This window comes from Anabrus simplex, chromosome 1 (assembly GCF_040414725.1).
Source record: "Anabrus simplex isolate iqAnaSimp1 chromosome 1, ASM4041472v1, whole genome shotgun sequence".
NCBI lineage: Eukaryota > Metazoa > Arthropoda > Insecta > Orthoptera > Tettigoniidae > Anabrus > Anabrus simplex.
In genome coordinates, this window is record NC_090265.1 from 383,685,202 (window position 1) to 383,702,788 (window position 17,587).

Below are 17,587 nucleotides of genomic sequence, written 5' to 3' on the forward strand. Positions count from 1 at the left end.
TTTGCCTCCCCTTGCCTTGCCTTGCCTTGCCTTATCTCACATGCATAAATCATCTGCATGTTTTGTGGTTGTAAAATCTATCCTGCTCCTCACAAGCAGTGATGAAAATCCCTGGATGTTATATATCTAGCAGTCCTGAAGATGGCTTTTAGTGGTTTTCTATTTTTACACCAGGCAAATATCAGGACTGTAGCTTAATTAAGGCTGTGGATTCTACTCTTCTAGTCCTAGACCATTCCTATTCCATTGTTACCAAACCCTATGAGTTAGTGAAGTTTGAGAAAAAATTGACAGTTTATTTGAATTCAGCTGATAAATTCTCAAGTTTCTTGAAGTTAAATGAGCTTTATTCATTTCAAATTATTCATTCAGAGTGTTTAACAGCTTGTTAAATTTAGGTGGGTGACTGATTAAAATCTCAAATTTAAGTTTGTTTCATTAGATTTTATTAATATTTTTCTGATATTTCTGTATCTGGTGTTGCAGTGTTGTCAGCCAGGTGTGAGCCTGTTCCAGGATGGGTGGACGGCTGGGCAGGACCAGCAGGTCTCTTAGGAGCAGGAGGACTGGGGTTGTTTCGCACAGCGTACTGTCACGGTGGCAAAGTGGCTGATATGATTCCGGTGGACATGGTCATAAACCTCCTGATCTGTGCAGCATGGCATAGAGCCAGAGAGCCATCTAAGGATATTACTGTTTACAACTGTTGTACAGGTCTGCAGAAGCCCATTCTTTGGAAGAATTTTGTGGCCCTTTGCTATGGTTACTTGCGTAAACATCCCCTGAATGATGCAGTCTGGTATCCTGATTTACGGTGCAATTCTAACCGGATATTCAACATGCTGTGTATATTTATCTTGCATGTGCTTAATGCACATATACTGGATTTATTCTTTCGACTTTCAGGCAAAAAACCCAAGTAAGTAATTTTATAATTTAAAAGATATTCTAACTAATCACACTCTTACAAAGAATAACTTTAGTTACTTAAAGAAAACTGTACAGAAATGAAAACAATAGCACTGATGTAATTTGTGTTTATTAACATTATTAGTTTCAGTTATTTAGGATAATTGATAGTTATGATGATTTTGAGGCCTTAAAGGCACCCGTACACTGTAGAGAAATATCTAGCTAGACTGGTCTTTACCTATATGTAGGCACAAGGACACTGTGGGAGAATTTAATTTACTTTCAATAGAACAAAGGTAGAGGCAGGTAGGACAGTGCTAGATAGGTTGCTCAGCTACCTGTATTCACTGTTCTAGTGACCATCAGACAGAGCCCTAGCTAGTGCTGACTTGCAAATTCAAGGTAGACATGTAGGACCATAGAAGATGCATCCCTGCAACTATTGTTGTAGTCAACTTGCTTAGAAAATGTATTTTTTGTAAGTGGATGTGGGATGTAACAGTCACATACCTGATGGTGGCATATCGTTCATTGTCTGTGGTTAACAGCTCTGGAAAAGATCGTCTTAATATTCCTTTACCTGGAAAATTCGATTTGATACCATTCATTATTATCACTAATGATGCTTTGCATTTAAAATATATGTGATGAAACCATACCCTTTTAAGAAAAAAAACCCATGTGTTCTTTCTGATGTCGCACCATTTAATCCATCCCCAGTCTGGTGTTATTTCATCTTCCTTGTTTATGAATTCACTTAACAATGATAACAGTTTTCTAGTAACTCCATCCAGACTAACTTCCAAAGTTCTATAATAGCCTTTATTGATTTACCTTCTTGTTGTCAGTTCCTGTACTCTTTTAGGGGACAATCCCATAATTTTGTATGTGATTCTGAAAGTTCAATCAACTGATGGGCCATTTCTTTTCCCATACATTTCTTTCCTTTTCCCACTCATGTTTTACAACTTTTCACCTACATGAACTTTAATTAGAGTCACTCCTAGAGCGAAAAATCTGTTTGCGTAAATAGAGTTAGGGCCGGTTGTATAAACATAGCTGATCCGAGATCAATTTTGATTCGAGATCAGAAAATGATCCTTTCCAAGGATTGTATGTGTTGTATAACATTGATCTCCGATTTCATGATCCGGATCAACTTTGATCCATCATCATAGAATTTTGCTTGGCAACGTCATAAACAACGTGGGAAATTCATACTAATCAGGAGTATGTTGGTAGTAAAGTCACGTTATTTCCCTAGCAGAAGTTTTCTGTAATGAGAACTGGTTTACAAACATGTACACAGTCATTTCAATCAGTCTGATTTAGCATGTAATAATATCTCATAATATGAACATATCTGATCTAATAATGCAAAAATTAGTTATATTTCCCCTTCTTTCTTTTTCCCAGTACGCAGATATCATCTTAAATTTCATCTTGATCATTGTCGTCAGTAAAATTATACAAATACACCGCAATTATCAAACATATCACTTTTCACTGATCCAGAACACAAGCGTAAACAAAAATAATACTAATATAAATGAAAAACGTTCATGGTACAAATTGAACAACATGAAAGTGTTACAAACTGCAATCTCCAATAGCCAAAAGAAAATAGCCATGCCACTACATTTTTCATTACTAGTTCCCTAATGTACTCCTCGAACTGAGGATTTGTATTTCTTAATAACTGCAATGGACTAGTCATTTGAGATGTTTTACTTACACTGACCACGCAACATGCATTGACAAAAATACTCTCGTAACTGCTGACGTGAAGTCCACAGATAAGCAGGTAACAAACTACAGCTCCCTGCAAGATTTTTAATTAAAGAAGTCCAGTCTATGAGACCTCACGTCACCGGTTAAAAGATATAATAACATTTAAAAAACAACGAAGAATCTGTATTTGTTATTCAGCAGGCTTATATTAAATGCATACCAGTGCCTAAGATATTTATTATTTAGTACAAATGTAAATATTAATGATTAATACTCCATAATTTCAGATTGGGTGTTCACTAACTGTTGGTGGGACTCATGATTCAAAGTCTGACGAAAGAAATCTTAATATTATAGCTGCAGTGAAAGATCAATTTGAGCCTGATGAAAATCCATTTGATTCAAGTTCTATTTTATTTGACGATTCATTTCCCATATTGGAAGATATATCTACAGTAGAGGCGCCATGCTACGAAGAGATCGTAACCAAAACAGCTGGGACAGACTGACACCATATAGGTGGAATCAGTGACTAAAGCCAGTGATAACATGGAAGTAAACGTACTGACTGAAATATTGTCAACTTCAGCACACCGAAGCATGTTAAAACTACAATGAATGACTGTAAATATATTATAGTCAGTTCATTATCGCTTACTAATGTTTATGAAACTAATTTGTTGGAATCAGTTCTAACAGCACTAGCTGCAGTTACCAGTTGTTGCGCACCAATAACTGTTGTTTCGGAAACTCATTTTAAATGTATTATCATGTTAAGTCACTGATAACTACGCATCTACAGATAACTGTCATTCCAGAAACCGGCCATAAATCCCTGGAACATTGGAGTAAGTGGCTGGTTTCTATTCATTCGTCTCATTAGAGAGTCGCGAAGTCTACCTTTCATAACTTCAACAATGTGTTTGGTTAGACGGAATCTCGTTTTAAAAGCTTTGTTGCTAAGTTCTAAGAATGGGTTTCCTCTTTCGTGGAATACTCGAAGAGACTGCCGAAATTCTTCATTATCGTCATCTGAAGAAAAATCGGAAAAGTCAGACATCTGTAATTCAAAGAGAGAATCGTGATAAAATTCCCTTCATCAGATTAAATACCAGTAATAATGCAGAAACTCTTTTTTATTTTCGTACCATGATTATTGTTACAGGACTATTTTTCACTACAAAAGCCTTTTATCTTTTCACGTTGATAAATGCGGCCTACAATACAAGAACACTACTTGATCCGGATCACAAGGCTTGATACAAGGAATTTGTTAGATCAGTTTTGATGCGAGATTAAGGAAAAATGATCTCAGATCAACGTTTATACAACACAAATTTGAGGATCAGCGTGATCTAGAATCAGTTTTACGCCTTGATCTAGGATCAACTCTCTCTCTCTCTCTCTCTCTCTGTGTGTGTGTGTGTGTGTGTGTGCGCGCGCGCGTGTGCGTGCGTGTGTGTTTTTTTTTCATATGCATGTACCGGTATGTGTGGTTTTTTTTTTTTTGTTTCTTTGGGTGGGTAGTAGGGTAAAAATACTGCATTTTCCTATATAATATTTTCTTTATAGAATATTCTTTCTTCTTTAATCTGATGAAGTTTCTTGTTATCTCCACTATTTCAAATGTACATGTTCTTATAGGTCACTCTGATCCCACTATGCCTTATGCTTGTTCATTTTTTCATAACTTTCAATTTTACTCATTGTTGCTCTCATAATTAAAAAACTATTGAAGACTTTTACATGAAATTTTGCATGGTAATAACTTGAATAACTAGCTGCAGGCTCTTTACTTTGACATAAGTAGTTTAATTTTTAAAAGGATAATTACAGTAGTAGGTAGTGTAAACATGGGTCAGGGTACAGGACTAAGAGGTTAGACATACAGTAGTGTAAACATTGGAATACAATTGTATGGTGAAGATTAAGAAAAATATCTTGAGAAACTTTAGAATATTGCACCGTTCCCGCGTCCGGGCAGGGACACAAGAGATCCAGACTAGCTCTAACTTCAATAAATCGGGTGACTGAGTTCTACGGGTGTGAGTTCCGCAACGGAAAAACGACCAGGTCAAACAACGGTATTCCCTAACTAACGCAGAAAGACGTCTCTTACTCGTATTTAGCTAGGTACCATTCTCATTAATTCTTAAGAAAATCGTCGTCGATCGTTACTACTACAATCTTACAACTAAACCTTATGCTAAGAACACAGAGAAAGAGTTTTTAGGTTTCACCATTCAAAATTTATTTAAATATTAAATCAGATATTCAAGCAATTAGTTCAAAATTTTACTAATGAAGTAACCTTAGTATTGACTGACTCATCGTCGACCTAGTAATCCATATCCGTCGATAACGTTGGAAAAATCACGTCTTTTCACTTCACCCTAAGTGATTGAATGTCTTCTCGGCTTAAATAGCTTCCTTTCTTAGTACTCATTCATCTCCGAAATCATCAATTAATATTGTAAATGACATGACACATGTGGGAAGATTCTTAAAAATAATCTGCCCTATCCTTCTCTTTCAATTCACCTAGCGAGTTGGGTGATGAATAAATAAATTGAATGGGATACAGCTAATAGTATTTACACGTGCCTTCTTGGCAAGAAAATAAAACATGAAAATTATTTACATTGAAAATGTAGGATGCATCCACAGAAAAGAAAAGAAAACTCTTATCAACTATTATTTATAGTCCTTCTAGTTGTATTATTTTGAGAAATAAAGAAACACATGTGGACTTTCTGAGCCATTCTTCAGTCAAGAAATGGAGTTCTATTTGTTTAAGTCAACCGTCCTTGGACATCGCATCAGATTATGTTAACTAATACTTGATATTTATTCTAAAAAAAACTATCACAGTACTTAAAATTCAACTGACTGATTGACTGTCCGTAGCTTTAAGACTATCAATGAGGATATTCTAAACTCTTCTTGCGTTGTTCTGACAAGTACACACATATACGTTTTACGTCTCTAATATTGCTCTCTGCCTATTTAGTTGCTTTTTTAGACACTCATATTTCCTTATGTTACACATCATGAGTTAAGCTACGTCCATTGTAAGTCGTAATCATCCAATAAGTAACATCTTCGCAAGATTTAATTCATGAATTTAAGGTAATATGACCTTATCTTATTGACATAGACTACGTGCGTACGAAATGGCAAGAAACGTCATCACACTGGTCATACAGGGTTATAATAACACATGCTACCAATGGAAAATCTACTTAATCGGATGACAATATCTCCAGCTAAAAGAAAATGATTCTCCTTCGAAAACCTAGGTCACCAGCGATCGGCCTATAGATTGAAATTCATACAGAAGTGTAATTATTCAGTGAGTTCTCGAGATCTTCCTAATCGAATCAGTGAAGGCTCCAAACTATCCAGAGTAAACATTTGCTTCTCCAAGTAACTTAATATGGATAAAAGAAACATTGCACTCGACGTCCTGAAATCATGTCCTGAGCTAGATAAAATGCGTAGGCTAAAAATCATTGCCTGGAATTGGCGAGAAATCAGTGATCTTCTCAATTATAACATTTGAAATCACGAGACCTTATTTCATGCAACTATGACTCTCTCTCGAAGAAACAATAACTACAACCATTATACATCATCAACAACTCTATATCATATTCGTGACGCGATAATTATTATTCTTATTTCATATAACCACACTATCACTTTATCACGCAATTCATTACCTTGGCTTGCACATGAACGTGCCGCGACATTACTAAAATGCCTACTTTATTTACTACGGTCATAGTACCAAATTTAACGTAACTTGGAATAGTCTACTGCCATTCCTTCATAACACAAATCCTATGCATGATCTCGTACAATTTGACGTTGCTTAAGTTTATGACACGCAGATATAAATGCCTACTTCATTCTTACACATCACTGATAATAATAATAATAATAATTTTAGCGATCTCTTCACGCATATCTCTGGAAAACATTACGAACGAACATCACTTGGTGACCACGCCTACAAATGGAATTGACGTTTCGTACGGATGAGTACCTACTTCCAATCAATTTAGCTAGATGTTTGTTTACGCACTGTGTTCGCACCAATAAATATTACTAAGCAAAATAAAGAAAACAATATCTTCTTACTTACGAAAACGACTTGGATATTGGACTTAACTTTGCTCAAGATGGTCTCGGCGTTTCCTCCTCTCCGGTCATCTGAGACTATGAACTGGTCATCTGGTTCCTCCACAAGTGGTTGGGTACATCGTGGCTTCTCATCATCGCTCACTGGTCATCCGGGATAGCCAACATCGTCTCGCCTCGTCAGGATCCAAGCAGCATCGCCTTGCTTCCTTACAGACCCATGATGAAGACTCGTGCGTATGGAACAGAACAATGATAGAATGTTTGACTCATTGCTGACATTTTTCAAGTACTAGAGTTCTTGCGTTGCTCAGATTGCACAGTTTTTCTTTTTACTGGAACACAGTTAAATGAATGAATAGTCCAGAATTGTCTAAGATATATACTTGGTATATTCTGATCTGAAAATAAATTTCTTTCCGCCGTCTTTTATCCACCTAAATGCATTCAATTACTGTTCGGTAAGTGTCTTTCAATGTTAACCGGTGTCGGGCAGATTTCATCAAGGGCTTGCGTCACTGCGTGACGTAGTTCCACAGTAGTATATCTTATCTCTTATTGTTTCTCGTATTAAATCTCCCGCGGCGTTTAAATCTTGATCTCTGCCAAATAGAGTGTAGTCGGGAACTAATCTTCGTTTTCAAATCTCCAATATATCGCTCCGCTGAATAATTCCTTTAAAATTGAGTTTTGCGTCCTGTTAATACACCGAAGTCAGATTAGATAGTAAAAGATGAGCATCTTTTTTCTTGAATAATGGTTTCAAATAATGTCCATCTGTCATTTTTTTCTGCGCCTTCTAAACGCGGCTATTACTGTAACCGACTGACGAAAAGACTTATAATTTGGCCCGTACTGACGTTAAATGTATTTTATTCGAGATTTTGACCGCAGAGACTCCATCTTGGTTGCTCTAGCTCTTATAAAGAATTGTGAAACGGCACATTAACTTCCCCTACGTTGAAAGAAATATATGGCTTGCTATATATTTATTATATTCGTCTTCCTTTTTATAATGGGACTTTTCACTATTCTTTATGAGTTCTTTTCTTGCATTATTACTCCTTTCTTTGGAACAATTTGTTTATTCATGCTGTAAGTGGCTTCAATCTGTACTTCTTTGACTCGTCATCACTTGAGATGGTTTGCCCCTTTCCTATTCTTTGAAATATAACTTGATGTTTGCACTGTTATGTACTCCTTTACTGTTTCCATTTAAGTCGTGAATTTCGTATGCATTATTTCTGAATGAACGGTTAATCCTAAATGGTCCTTCAAATAAATGCAGGAATTTCGCAAAGACTTTGTTCGTTACACTGGAAATTGCGGGTTTCTTTATTAATACCAGGTCGCCTTTCTTCAACTCAGGTTTGAATTTCTTATGCTGTACCCTCCTTAACCTTCTCTGTGCTTGTCTGTACAGCCTCTCGCGAACCAGTTTGTTAATTTCGTCGATATCTAAGTCAGGTTCAGCAGGTAGGTGAACAACTGCGTCCCAAGGTCTTTCAGGTTTAACACTATGATGAATAATTTTAGGTATCTGTCCGCTGGATTCATGTATTGTGTTATTCATGCTGTCTTCTATTATTCCTATTACCTCTAACCACTTCCAGTGTTGGTTTGGACAATAGATTCGACAGAATTTCGCTTTCTTTCATGCATTTTTCAACAGGATTGGACGCTGGATGTCTCACCGAGCAAAGAATGTGTTTAATTCCTAACTCTTCCATGGTTTCTCTGAATTGAAGCGACGTAAATTGTGTCCCTCTGTCTGACAGTAATTTCTCAGGCTTTCCCATGTTAGGTAAGGTGTTTTTGATTAGACGTTGTAATACCTGCTTTGTGTTGGCGCGTTGAATTGGTTGCAACGACACATATTTAGAGAACACATCCATCACTACAACTATGTACTTGTGTCCCCTTCTGGCAGTTGGGAGTCTACCAAAGATATCTATAGCATATAGTTCTCGAGCTTTATGAAGTAGTATAGCTCTAGGTTCGTGTCTTACTGTACCACTGCCATGTTTAACCTTTTGGCATATGTCGCATGTTCTCACAGTATTCCTCACCGTTCTTCGAATACCTTTCCAAGTAAATTTTTCGAGTATTACTTGTGTTACCTTTTCCACGCCACCGTGACCTGTAATTCTGTGTATGTGCCAGATTACTTCCTTGTATAACATCGAAGGTAGTACTATTCGTATCCTCTTATGACCTTTACCTGATCTAGCCATTAGTATGCCTTGCTCTAAGCTGTAGATTTTCGTAATTCTCAATTTTGTTTCACTTTCACAATTTCTATCTTCCAATTTATCTATGATTTGTTTCAACCTTTCGTCTTGACGCTGCAAGTGTACTAGGTTCTGTAGTTTCTCTAATGTTTCTTCATCGTCCGGGACCAATTCAATTCTATGAATTACTTCCTCTTTCTCCACAGGGTTACGACTTAGGGCGTCAGCAAGGATGTTTTCTTTTCCCTTACAATACTCTATTTTTATCTGGAACTGCTGCGTGAACAACATCCACCTTGTTATCCGCTCATTAGTCATTGCAGCTTTCAGTCCAAATGTTAATGCCTTATGGTCTGATCTGACCGTTATTGGGTATCCATAAATAGTTTTTCTCCATTGCTGTAAGGCGTAAATGATTGCTAATAGCTCCTGTTCTGTCGTAGTATAGTTAACCTCGTGGCTCCTTAATTTTCGGCTAGTGAATGCTAGATATATCCTTTTGGGAGGTGTTCCTTCTTCTTCTTGGTATAAACAAGCTCCGATGCCAACATTAGATGCGTCTGACTGTATTATAAATTCTTTTTCATAGTTAGGATAGCCTAATTTAATGCTTTTTGTTAACAAGGTCTTTAGTTCTTGGAATGCTCTTTCTGCCTTTTCATCCCATTTCCACCTGTTGTTGATCTTTAACAAATCCTGCAAAGGCGCGGCGGTCTGGGTATATCCTTGACAATGGTTAGAGAAAAACTGCGCCATACCAAGAAATTGTCTGACGTGCTTTATACGCTTTGGTCGGGGAAAATCGCATATGGCTTGGATCTTAACTGGGTTAGGCCGTACTCCTGTACCGTCTATCATGTGACCGACGAATAGGACCTCTTCTTGACAGAATTTCGATTTTGAAAGGTTGATCTTAAATCCCGTGGCTCTTAAGTTTCGAAACAACTTCTCGAGCTTGTCACAATGCTCCGTAAATGTTTTAGTTGCGAGAATTAGATCGTCCACATAGTAAGTTAAAAACTCCTTTACTTCCGGCGTTAAATTTCTGTCTAATGCTCTCACCAAAACAGCACAACTATTTCTTAATCCGAATGGGAGACGACAGTAGATATATGTCTGATTATCAAACATAAATCCGGTTAACAATCGGGATTTTTCCTCCAGAACGATGTGATGATATGAGGATGTAAAGTCCATGGTTGAAAAATACCTCATGTCACGGAATTTCTGAATAATATCCTTTATTTTTGGAGTTTGATTATACTCTGGAATCAATCGACCGTTCAAAAAACGAGCGTCAAGGCACAAACGGAGTTTCCCGTTGCTTTTTACGACAATTACCAAGGGATTCAAATACGGACTTGATGTCTTCATTATAATGCCATCGTCTTCCATTTCCTTTATGATCTTCTTCACTTCTGGGAAGTGTTTCTCCGGAATTCCATAGAGTTTGCCTTTATAGGGCGTCCAATCGTTCACTATTAATTTATATTTAAAATTTGGAATCTGTCCTGGTTTATTCTTAAATAAATCCGAGTATTCCTGTAAGATTCCATGAAGTTTTGATTTTTCGCTCGTGGAAATTTTAGCATTCGCCACTGCTTCCGCTATGTTCGGCAGGTCTTCTTCCTCCTCCATAGCCATTACCCTTTCTATGCTCGCAACAATGTTTTCGTCCGCCAGAGATATCTCTCCTTCCTCTAAGTGAAAGTTCGGATGCTCTTCGGATGGTACGTTTTCTTCTTCCGATACCTCCTTGTTATCTATGATCCTAATGTTGTCATTGATCTTAATCCGTTCTTGGTTTTCCCTGGTGTGTTCGTCAGATATAGGGAACCTTATTTCTTGTTTCTCCATATCGATCGTCATTCCAGTTACCGTCATGAAGTCTATCCCTAGTATAATATTATATTTAATCTTGTTCATGACTATGAATGGATGCTCAAAATGCCGGTTTCCAATATTTATTTCCAAATATGTTTGTATATTGCATTCCACTGTTTTATCTGGAATTATCCCTCTTATTTTAATTTTCGAAACTGGGATGGTTAATAATTTCATTCTTCTACTCATATCTTGGAATAATTCCTTCGAAAGCACACTGATGCTAGCCCCAGAATCAACTAAACAACGTACTTTCATCTCTCCAACTCTTGCTACGATAATAGGCAATTCATACTTTCTCTTTATGTGATGTACTGTCAAATCCTTCATCAGTTCTTCCGAATCGATTTCCCACGAATCCACCTGTGTTATGAAATAACTATAAATTTTGGAATCCAATGCGTTCTTTATATTCTCAACCTCACCTTCTAATTCAAAATCGGCGTTTTTTTTTTTTGCTTGTTATCTTTTCACTTTCTCTTCTACATTCGAATTCTCTCACGTTCGGATCGAGGATCTGTTCTTCCTGTTTCTTCCTTTTGTACCTTTGCAACTCCAGACTCTCCGCTCCCTCTACATCAGCGTTGACGTCCTGTTCTCTAATTGCTTTTTCCCACTTGATCTTTTCGTTCCGGTCCTCATTTACATCGCGTGTAGGTCTCCGATTATAGGTTTCCCTTGCTTGGTCATCTCTCGTATTTCTTCTTCCGTAACCATATCTTCCTCTAAAATTATTTCTTCCTCTGTTTTCTCTGTACGGGTTCCTGTACCGCATGTTGGGTCTATATGCTCTATTTTCCCTATATGCTTCTTGGTTGTAGGACCCTTTCCTGCAATAGCATCTTTCTTCATCTCTCCTTCCATTCTCCTGGTTTCCCCATTGTCTCTTCCTGTTCATTTTTACTCTTTCTTCAGGGGTATTTCCATCGACGTTTTCCTGTGTGAGCACATTAACCGTTTCTTCACTGTAAGCGTTCCTAATCATTCTTTGAGGGTGTGGTGCTGTAGTCATATCGATCTGTCTGAGTGTCGTTTCCATTTGCACTGCCGTAGTTGGGTTAGCAGTAGCCAGTAACCTTTGTATATCGGACGGAAATTGTCGTTGTATCGTTTTGATCGCTTCGAGCTCACTGGGTGGCGAATCAAGGTCTTGAAAACGATGAAACTGGAAAGCGAAATAATCACTAAACCCTGTTTGACCGTTCGTAGCATACTTGCGAGAGTACAACTCTAAGCGTAAATTCTGCTGCAACTCCGGACTCCAAAATTTCTGTAAGAACGCCGTTTTAAAGTCACTATACTCATGGAAAGTATATTTAAATGCTTGGAACCATAAGCTTGGATTAGCATCTAAATGCTTTTCCACTATTTTCAATTTCTTCTCCTCAGCGATGCCATGTTCCTTGAAGTAATCCTCCATTTCCCTAAGGAAACGTTTGGGCGAAATACTGGTGGAATTATTAAAGTGCTTCGGTCTATCATCGAAGGTCTTTATGACATTAATAATCGTAGGATAACCACTGTTTCCGTTATCCACATTTGTCTCCCCCATACTGTGGTTAGAACGTGTGGCTGGTATGGGTGTCACTTCTCTTTCATTTATTTGAAACTCCACTCCTCTGTTCCGCTCGCTACTAGACATCATAATAGTCTTTCCTGTTCCTTCCTCCCGAATTTCTTGTAACTGAGCTTGCATTTGTCTAAGCCCTTCTTCAGATTTCGTTATTCTTTGGTTTAATTCATCCTTATGTTGTTCTATTTCCTCTCTTATTTCCGTTATTCTGCTTCCAATTTGGTTTGCAGCCTGGTCGTACTTCTTTTCCAGACTTGTACTCGTGGTTAGCACGTCCTCACCTAGTTTTCCTATACTTTCCTCACATAATCTCCACTTTTCTTGGGAATCTAGGCTTAACCTTTCCATATTATCTGATAGATCCTTTATTACATTCTCTTTTAAAGATTGGAGATAGTTACTGTTCCCTGTCATCTCTCTCCTAATTTCGTTTATTTCTTCTCGTATCTCTCGGTTCTTCTCCTCCATACTTCCACTAATTTCAGATTTCCATTCATCTATATTGTTCTTGATCTCTTCTTTCATCTCCTCCATCTTCTCCTGATATTTATTCATTTCTTCTTTTTGTTCTTGCTGACCTCTCCTTATTTCCTCCATCATTTCTCTATGTCTTTCCTCCTGTCTCTCCCTAAATCTTTGGTATCGTTCCTCTTGCTCTTGCTTCTCTCTCTTCCTCTCTTCTTCCTGCTTCTTCTCCTTCTCCTCTCGTTCTTGTCTCTCTTTCTTGGATTCTTCATCACGTTTATCCATCCTTTCCATGATCTCCTTTAACCTTTCCTCCTGCTTTCTCATTTCTTCCTGCCTCTCTTTCTTAGCTTCCTCGTCGCGTCTTCTGTTCTCTTCCAACCTCTCCTTTCTAGCTTCTTCATCGCGCTTTCTAGCTTCTTCATCACGCTTTCTATTCTCTCTTTTTTAGCTTCTTCATCGCGCTTTCTAGCTTCTTCATCACGCTTTCTATTCTCTTCTAATCTCTCTTTTTTAGCTTCTTCATCGCGCTTTCTAGCTTCTTCATCGCGCTTTCTATTCTCTTCTAATCTCTCTTTTTTAGCTTCTTCATCGCGCTTTCTGTTTTCTTCCATCATTTCCTTTATAGCCTGCAACAATCCCTGGCGCTCTTCTTTCTGTCTTCTTTCTTTCTCTTCCTGCTCTTTTTGATATTTCTCTTGTTTCTCTTCTTGGTCTTTCCGATACTGTTCTTGTTCTTCTCGTTGTTCCCTTTGATACTCCTCAAATTGAGCTTTCAAATGGCTTAACGTCGTCATATTGATATTCAATTAGTATTCTAAATTCTAAAAATCCTAATAAACTCTATGGTTTTCCCTAAATTCTCCACAACTCAAGTTCTCCAACAATGTCTCTCCCACTACTCCAATCAACAATATATATATTCAGCAAATACACAGGCAGGCTACACTACTTGGATCCGATTCAGCTCACGATGTTGACCCAATCACACTAGGAAATATGAGGTACTTGTTCATGTACTTATGACTCCAATTCTTAACTGAAAATAACTCAAATAACCTCTTACAATCTATCTCTTACATCTAAGTTACATCTAAATAAATTGACATATTAGCAATAATCTATCCTTCTTTCCTATTTCTGACTGCTATCAGCCATTTGCTGCTATCCTCTTCAGAGCAACCATCCATTTCTTCTTTCTCCTGTTCCATTATCTATACTGGGCATCTACTTGTTCTCACAGTCTAATATCTTGCTGTGTCCACTTCGATCCCATAAGATTATAACGCCTAACAGTCCAGTAAAGAAATTACCGTACAACATCTTCATTTCCATGCAATCATCCTGCTGTTACCAACAATAATTCCTCATCCATTAGTTTCTAAAATATCTCCTTCGTCTTACCCACTTCTTGAGTAAATTCTCCCGTTTTACTCTAATATTGCACCGAAGACCCGTCATTCGACTATCATCTCTGTCATCTTCTTACTAGGTTTCCCGATGTTTTCCTCATTCTTATTGTTACATATGGGAATCGACCTCTTCACAGTTCTGTGTCGTATTCTTTCTCTTGACTTCCCACGACGACTTTCTCTTGAATTTCCACATACATGAGTATCTCAAAAAAAAAATTCTGTTTGGTTTGCAACCAACAGTTCCCATGGCGTTTTCCTCCATTCGCATCACGTTGAGGCGCCATTTTCTATGGCGACCAACGGTTCTTGACCACGGTGTCTTTCTCGAATTGCCACACGTATGGGCGACATTTTCTACTTGCACCGTTCCCGCGTCCGGGCAGGGACACAAGAGATCCAGACTAGCTCTAACTTCAATAAATCGGGTGACTGAGTTCTACGGGTGTGAGTTCCGCAACGGAAAAACGACCAGGTCAAACAACGGTATTCCCTAACTAACGCAGAAAGACGTCTCTTACTCGTATTTAGCTAGGTACCATTCTCATTAATTCTTAAGAAAATCGTCGTCGATCGTTACTACTACAATCTTACAACTAAACCTTATGCTAAGAACACAGAGAAAGAGTTTTTAGGTTTCACCATTCAAAATTTATTTAAATATTAAATCAGATATTCAAGCAATTAGTTCAAAATTTTACTAATGAAGTAACCTTAGTATTGACTGACTCATCGTCGACCTAGTAATCCATATCCGTCGATAACGTTGGAAAAATCACGTCTTTTCACTTCACCCTAAGTGATTGAATGTCTTCTCGGCTTAAATAGCTTCCTTTCTTAGTACTCATTCATCTCCGAAATCATCAATTAATATTGTAAATGACATGACACATGTGGGAAGATTCTTAAAAATAAACTGCCCTATCCTTCTCTTTCAATTCACCTAGCGAGTTGGGTGATGAATAAATAAATTGAATGGGATACAGCTAATAGTATTTACACGTGCCTTCTTGGCAAGAAAATAAAACATGAAAATTATTTACATTGAAAATGTAGGATGCATCCACAGAAAAGAAAAGAAAACTCTTATCAACTATTATTTATAGTCCTTCTAGTTGTATTATTTTAAGAAATAAAGAAACACATGTGGACTTTCTGAGCCATTCTTCAGTCAAGAAATGGAGTTCTATTTGTTTAAGTCAACCGTCCTTGGACATCGCATCAGATTATGTTAACTAATACTTGATATTTATTCTAAAAAAAACTATCACAGTACTTAAAATTCAACTGACTGATTGACTGTCCGTAGCTTTAAGACTATCAATGAGGATATTCTAAACTCTTCTTGCGTTGTTCTGACAAGTACACACATATACGTTTTACGTCTTAAATATTGCTCTCTGCCTATTTAGTTGCTTTTTTAGACACTCATATTTCCTTATGTTACACATCATGAGTTAAGCTACGTCCATTGTAAGTCGTAATCATCCAATAAGTAACATCTTCGCAAGATTTAATTCATGAATTTAAGGTAATATGACCTTATCTTATTGACATAGACTACGTGCGTACGAAATGGCAAGAAACGTCATCACACTGGTCATACAGGGTTATAATAACACATGCTACCAATGGAAAATCTACTTAATCGGATGACAATATCTCCAGCTAAAAGAAAATGATTCTCCTTCGAAAACCTAGGTCACCAGCGATCGGCCTATAGATTGAAATTCATACAGAAGTGTAATTATTCAGTGAGTTCTCGAGATCTTCCTAATCGAATCAGTGAAGGCTCCAAACTATCCAGAGTAAACATTTGCTTCTCCAAGTAACTTAATATGGATAAAAGAAACATTGCACTCGACGTCCTGAGATCATGTCCTGAGCTAGATAAAATGCGTAGGCTAAAAATCATTGCCTGGAATTGGCGAGAAATCAGTGATCTTCTCAATTATAACATTTGAAATCACGAGACCTTATTTCATGCAACTATGACTCTCTCTCGAAGAAACAATAACTACAACCATTATACATCATCAACAACTCTATATCATATTCGTGACGCGATAATTATTATTCTTATTTCATATAACCACACTATCACTTTATCACGCAATTCATTACCTTGGCTTGCACATGAACGTGCCGCGACATTACTAAAATGCCTACTTTATTTACTACGGTCATAGTACCAAATTTAACGTAACTTGGAATAGTCTACTGCCATTCCTTCATAACACAAATCCTATGCATGATCTCGTACAATTTGACGTTGCTTAAGTTTATGACACGCAGATATAAATGCCTACTTCATTCTTACACATCACTGATAATAATAATAATAATAATTTTAGCGATCTCTTCACGCATATCTCTGGAAAACATTACGAACGAACATCACTTGGTGACCACGCCTACAAATGGAATTGACGTTTCGTACGGATGAGTACCTACTTCCAATCAATTTAGCTAGATGTTTGTTTACGCACTGTGTTCGCACCAATAAATATTACTAAGCAAAATAAAGAAAACAATATCTTCTTACTTACGAAAACGACTTGGATATTGGACTTAACTTTGCTCAAGATGGTCTCGGCGTTTCCTCCTCTCCGGTCATCTGAGACTATGAACTGGTCATCTGGTTCCTCCACAAGTGGTTGGGTACATCGTGGCTTCTCATCATCGCTCACTGGTCATCCGGGATAGCCAACATCGTCTCGCCTCGTCAGGATCCAAGCAGCATCGCCTTGCTTCCTTACAGACCCATGATGAAGACTCGTGCGTATGGAACAGAACAATGATAGAATGTTTGACTCATTGCTGACATTTTTCAAGTACTAGAGTTCTTGCGTTGCTCAGATTGCACAGTTTTTCTTTTTACTGGAACACAGTTAAATGAATGAATAGTCCAGAATTGTCTAAGATATATACTTGGTATATTCTGATCTGAAAATAAATTTCTTTCCGCCGTCTTTTATCCACCTAAATGCATTCAATTACTGTTCGGTAAGTGTCTTTCAATGTTAACCGGTGTCGGGCAAATTTCATCAAGGGCTTGCGTCACTGCGTGACGTAGTTCCACAGTAGTATATCTTATCTCTTATTGTTTCTCGTATTAAATCTCCCGCGGCGTTTAAATCTTGATCTCTGCCAAATAGAGTGTAGTCGGGAACTAATCTTCGTTTTCAAATCTCCAATATATCGCTCCGCTGAATAATTCCTTTAAAATTGAGTTT

The 17,587-nt window shown here is 37.5% G+C and overlaps 1 protein-coding gene across 5 annotated transcripts in view; it reads left to right on the top strand.

Annotated features, from left to right (window-relative positions):
- Positions 1 to 17,587, top strand: part of LOC136856816 (putative fatty acyl-CoA reductase CG5065) — a 220,612-nt gene that overhangs the window by 178,269 nt on the left and 24,756 nt on the right. For all 5 annotated transcript variants that reach the window (XM_067134952.2, XM_068224972.1, XM_068224973.1 and 2 more), the window contains one exon: positions 487 to 919. In XM_067134952.2, the coding sequence (XP_066991053.2) occupies positions 487 to 919 (433 nt within the window). The remainder of the gene's footprint in view (positions 1 to 486; positions 920 to 17,587) is intronic.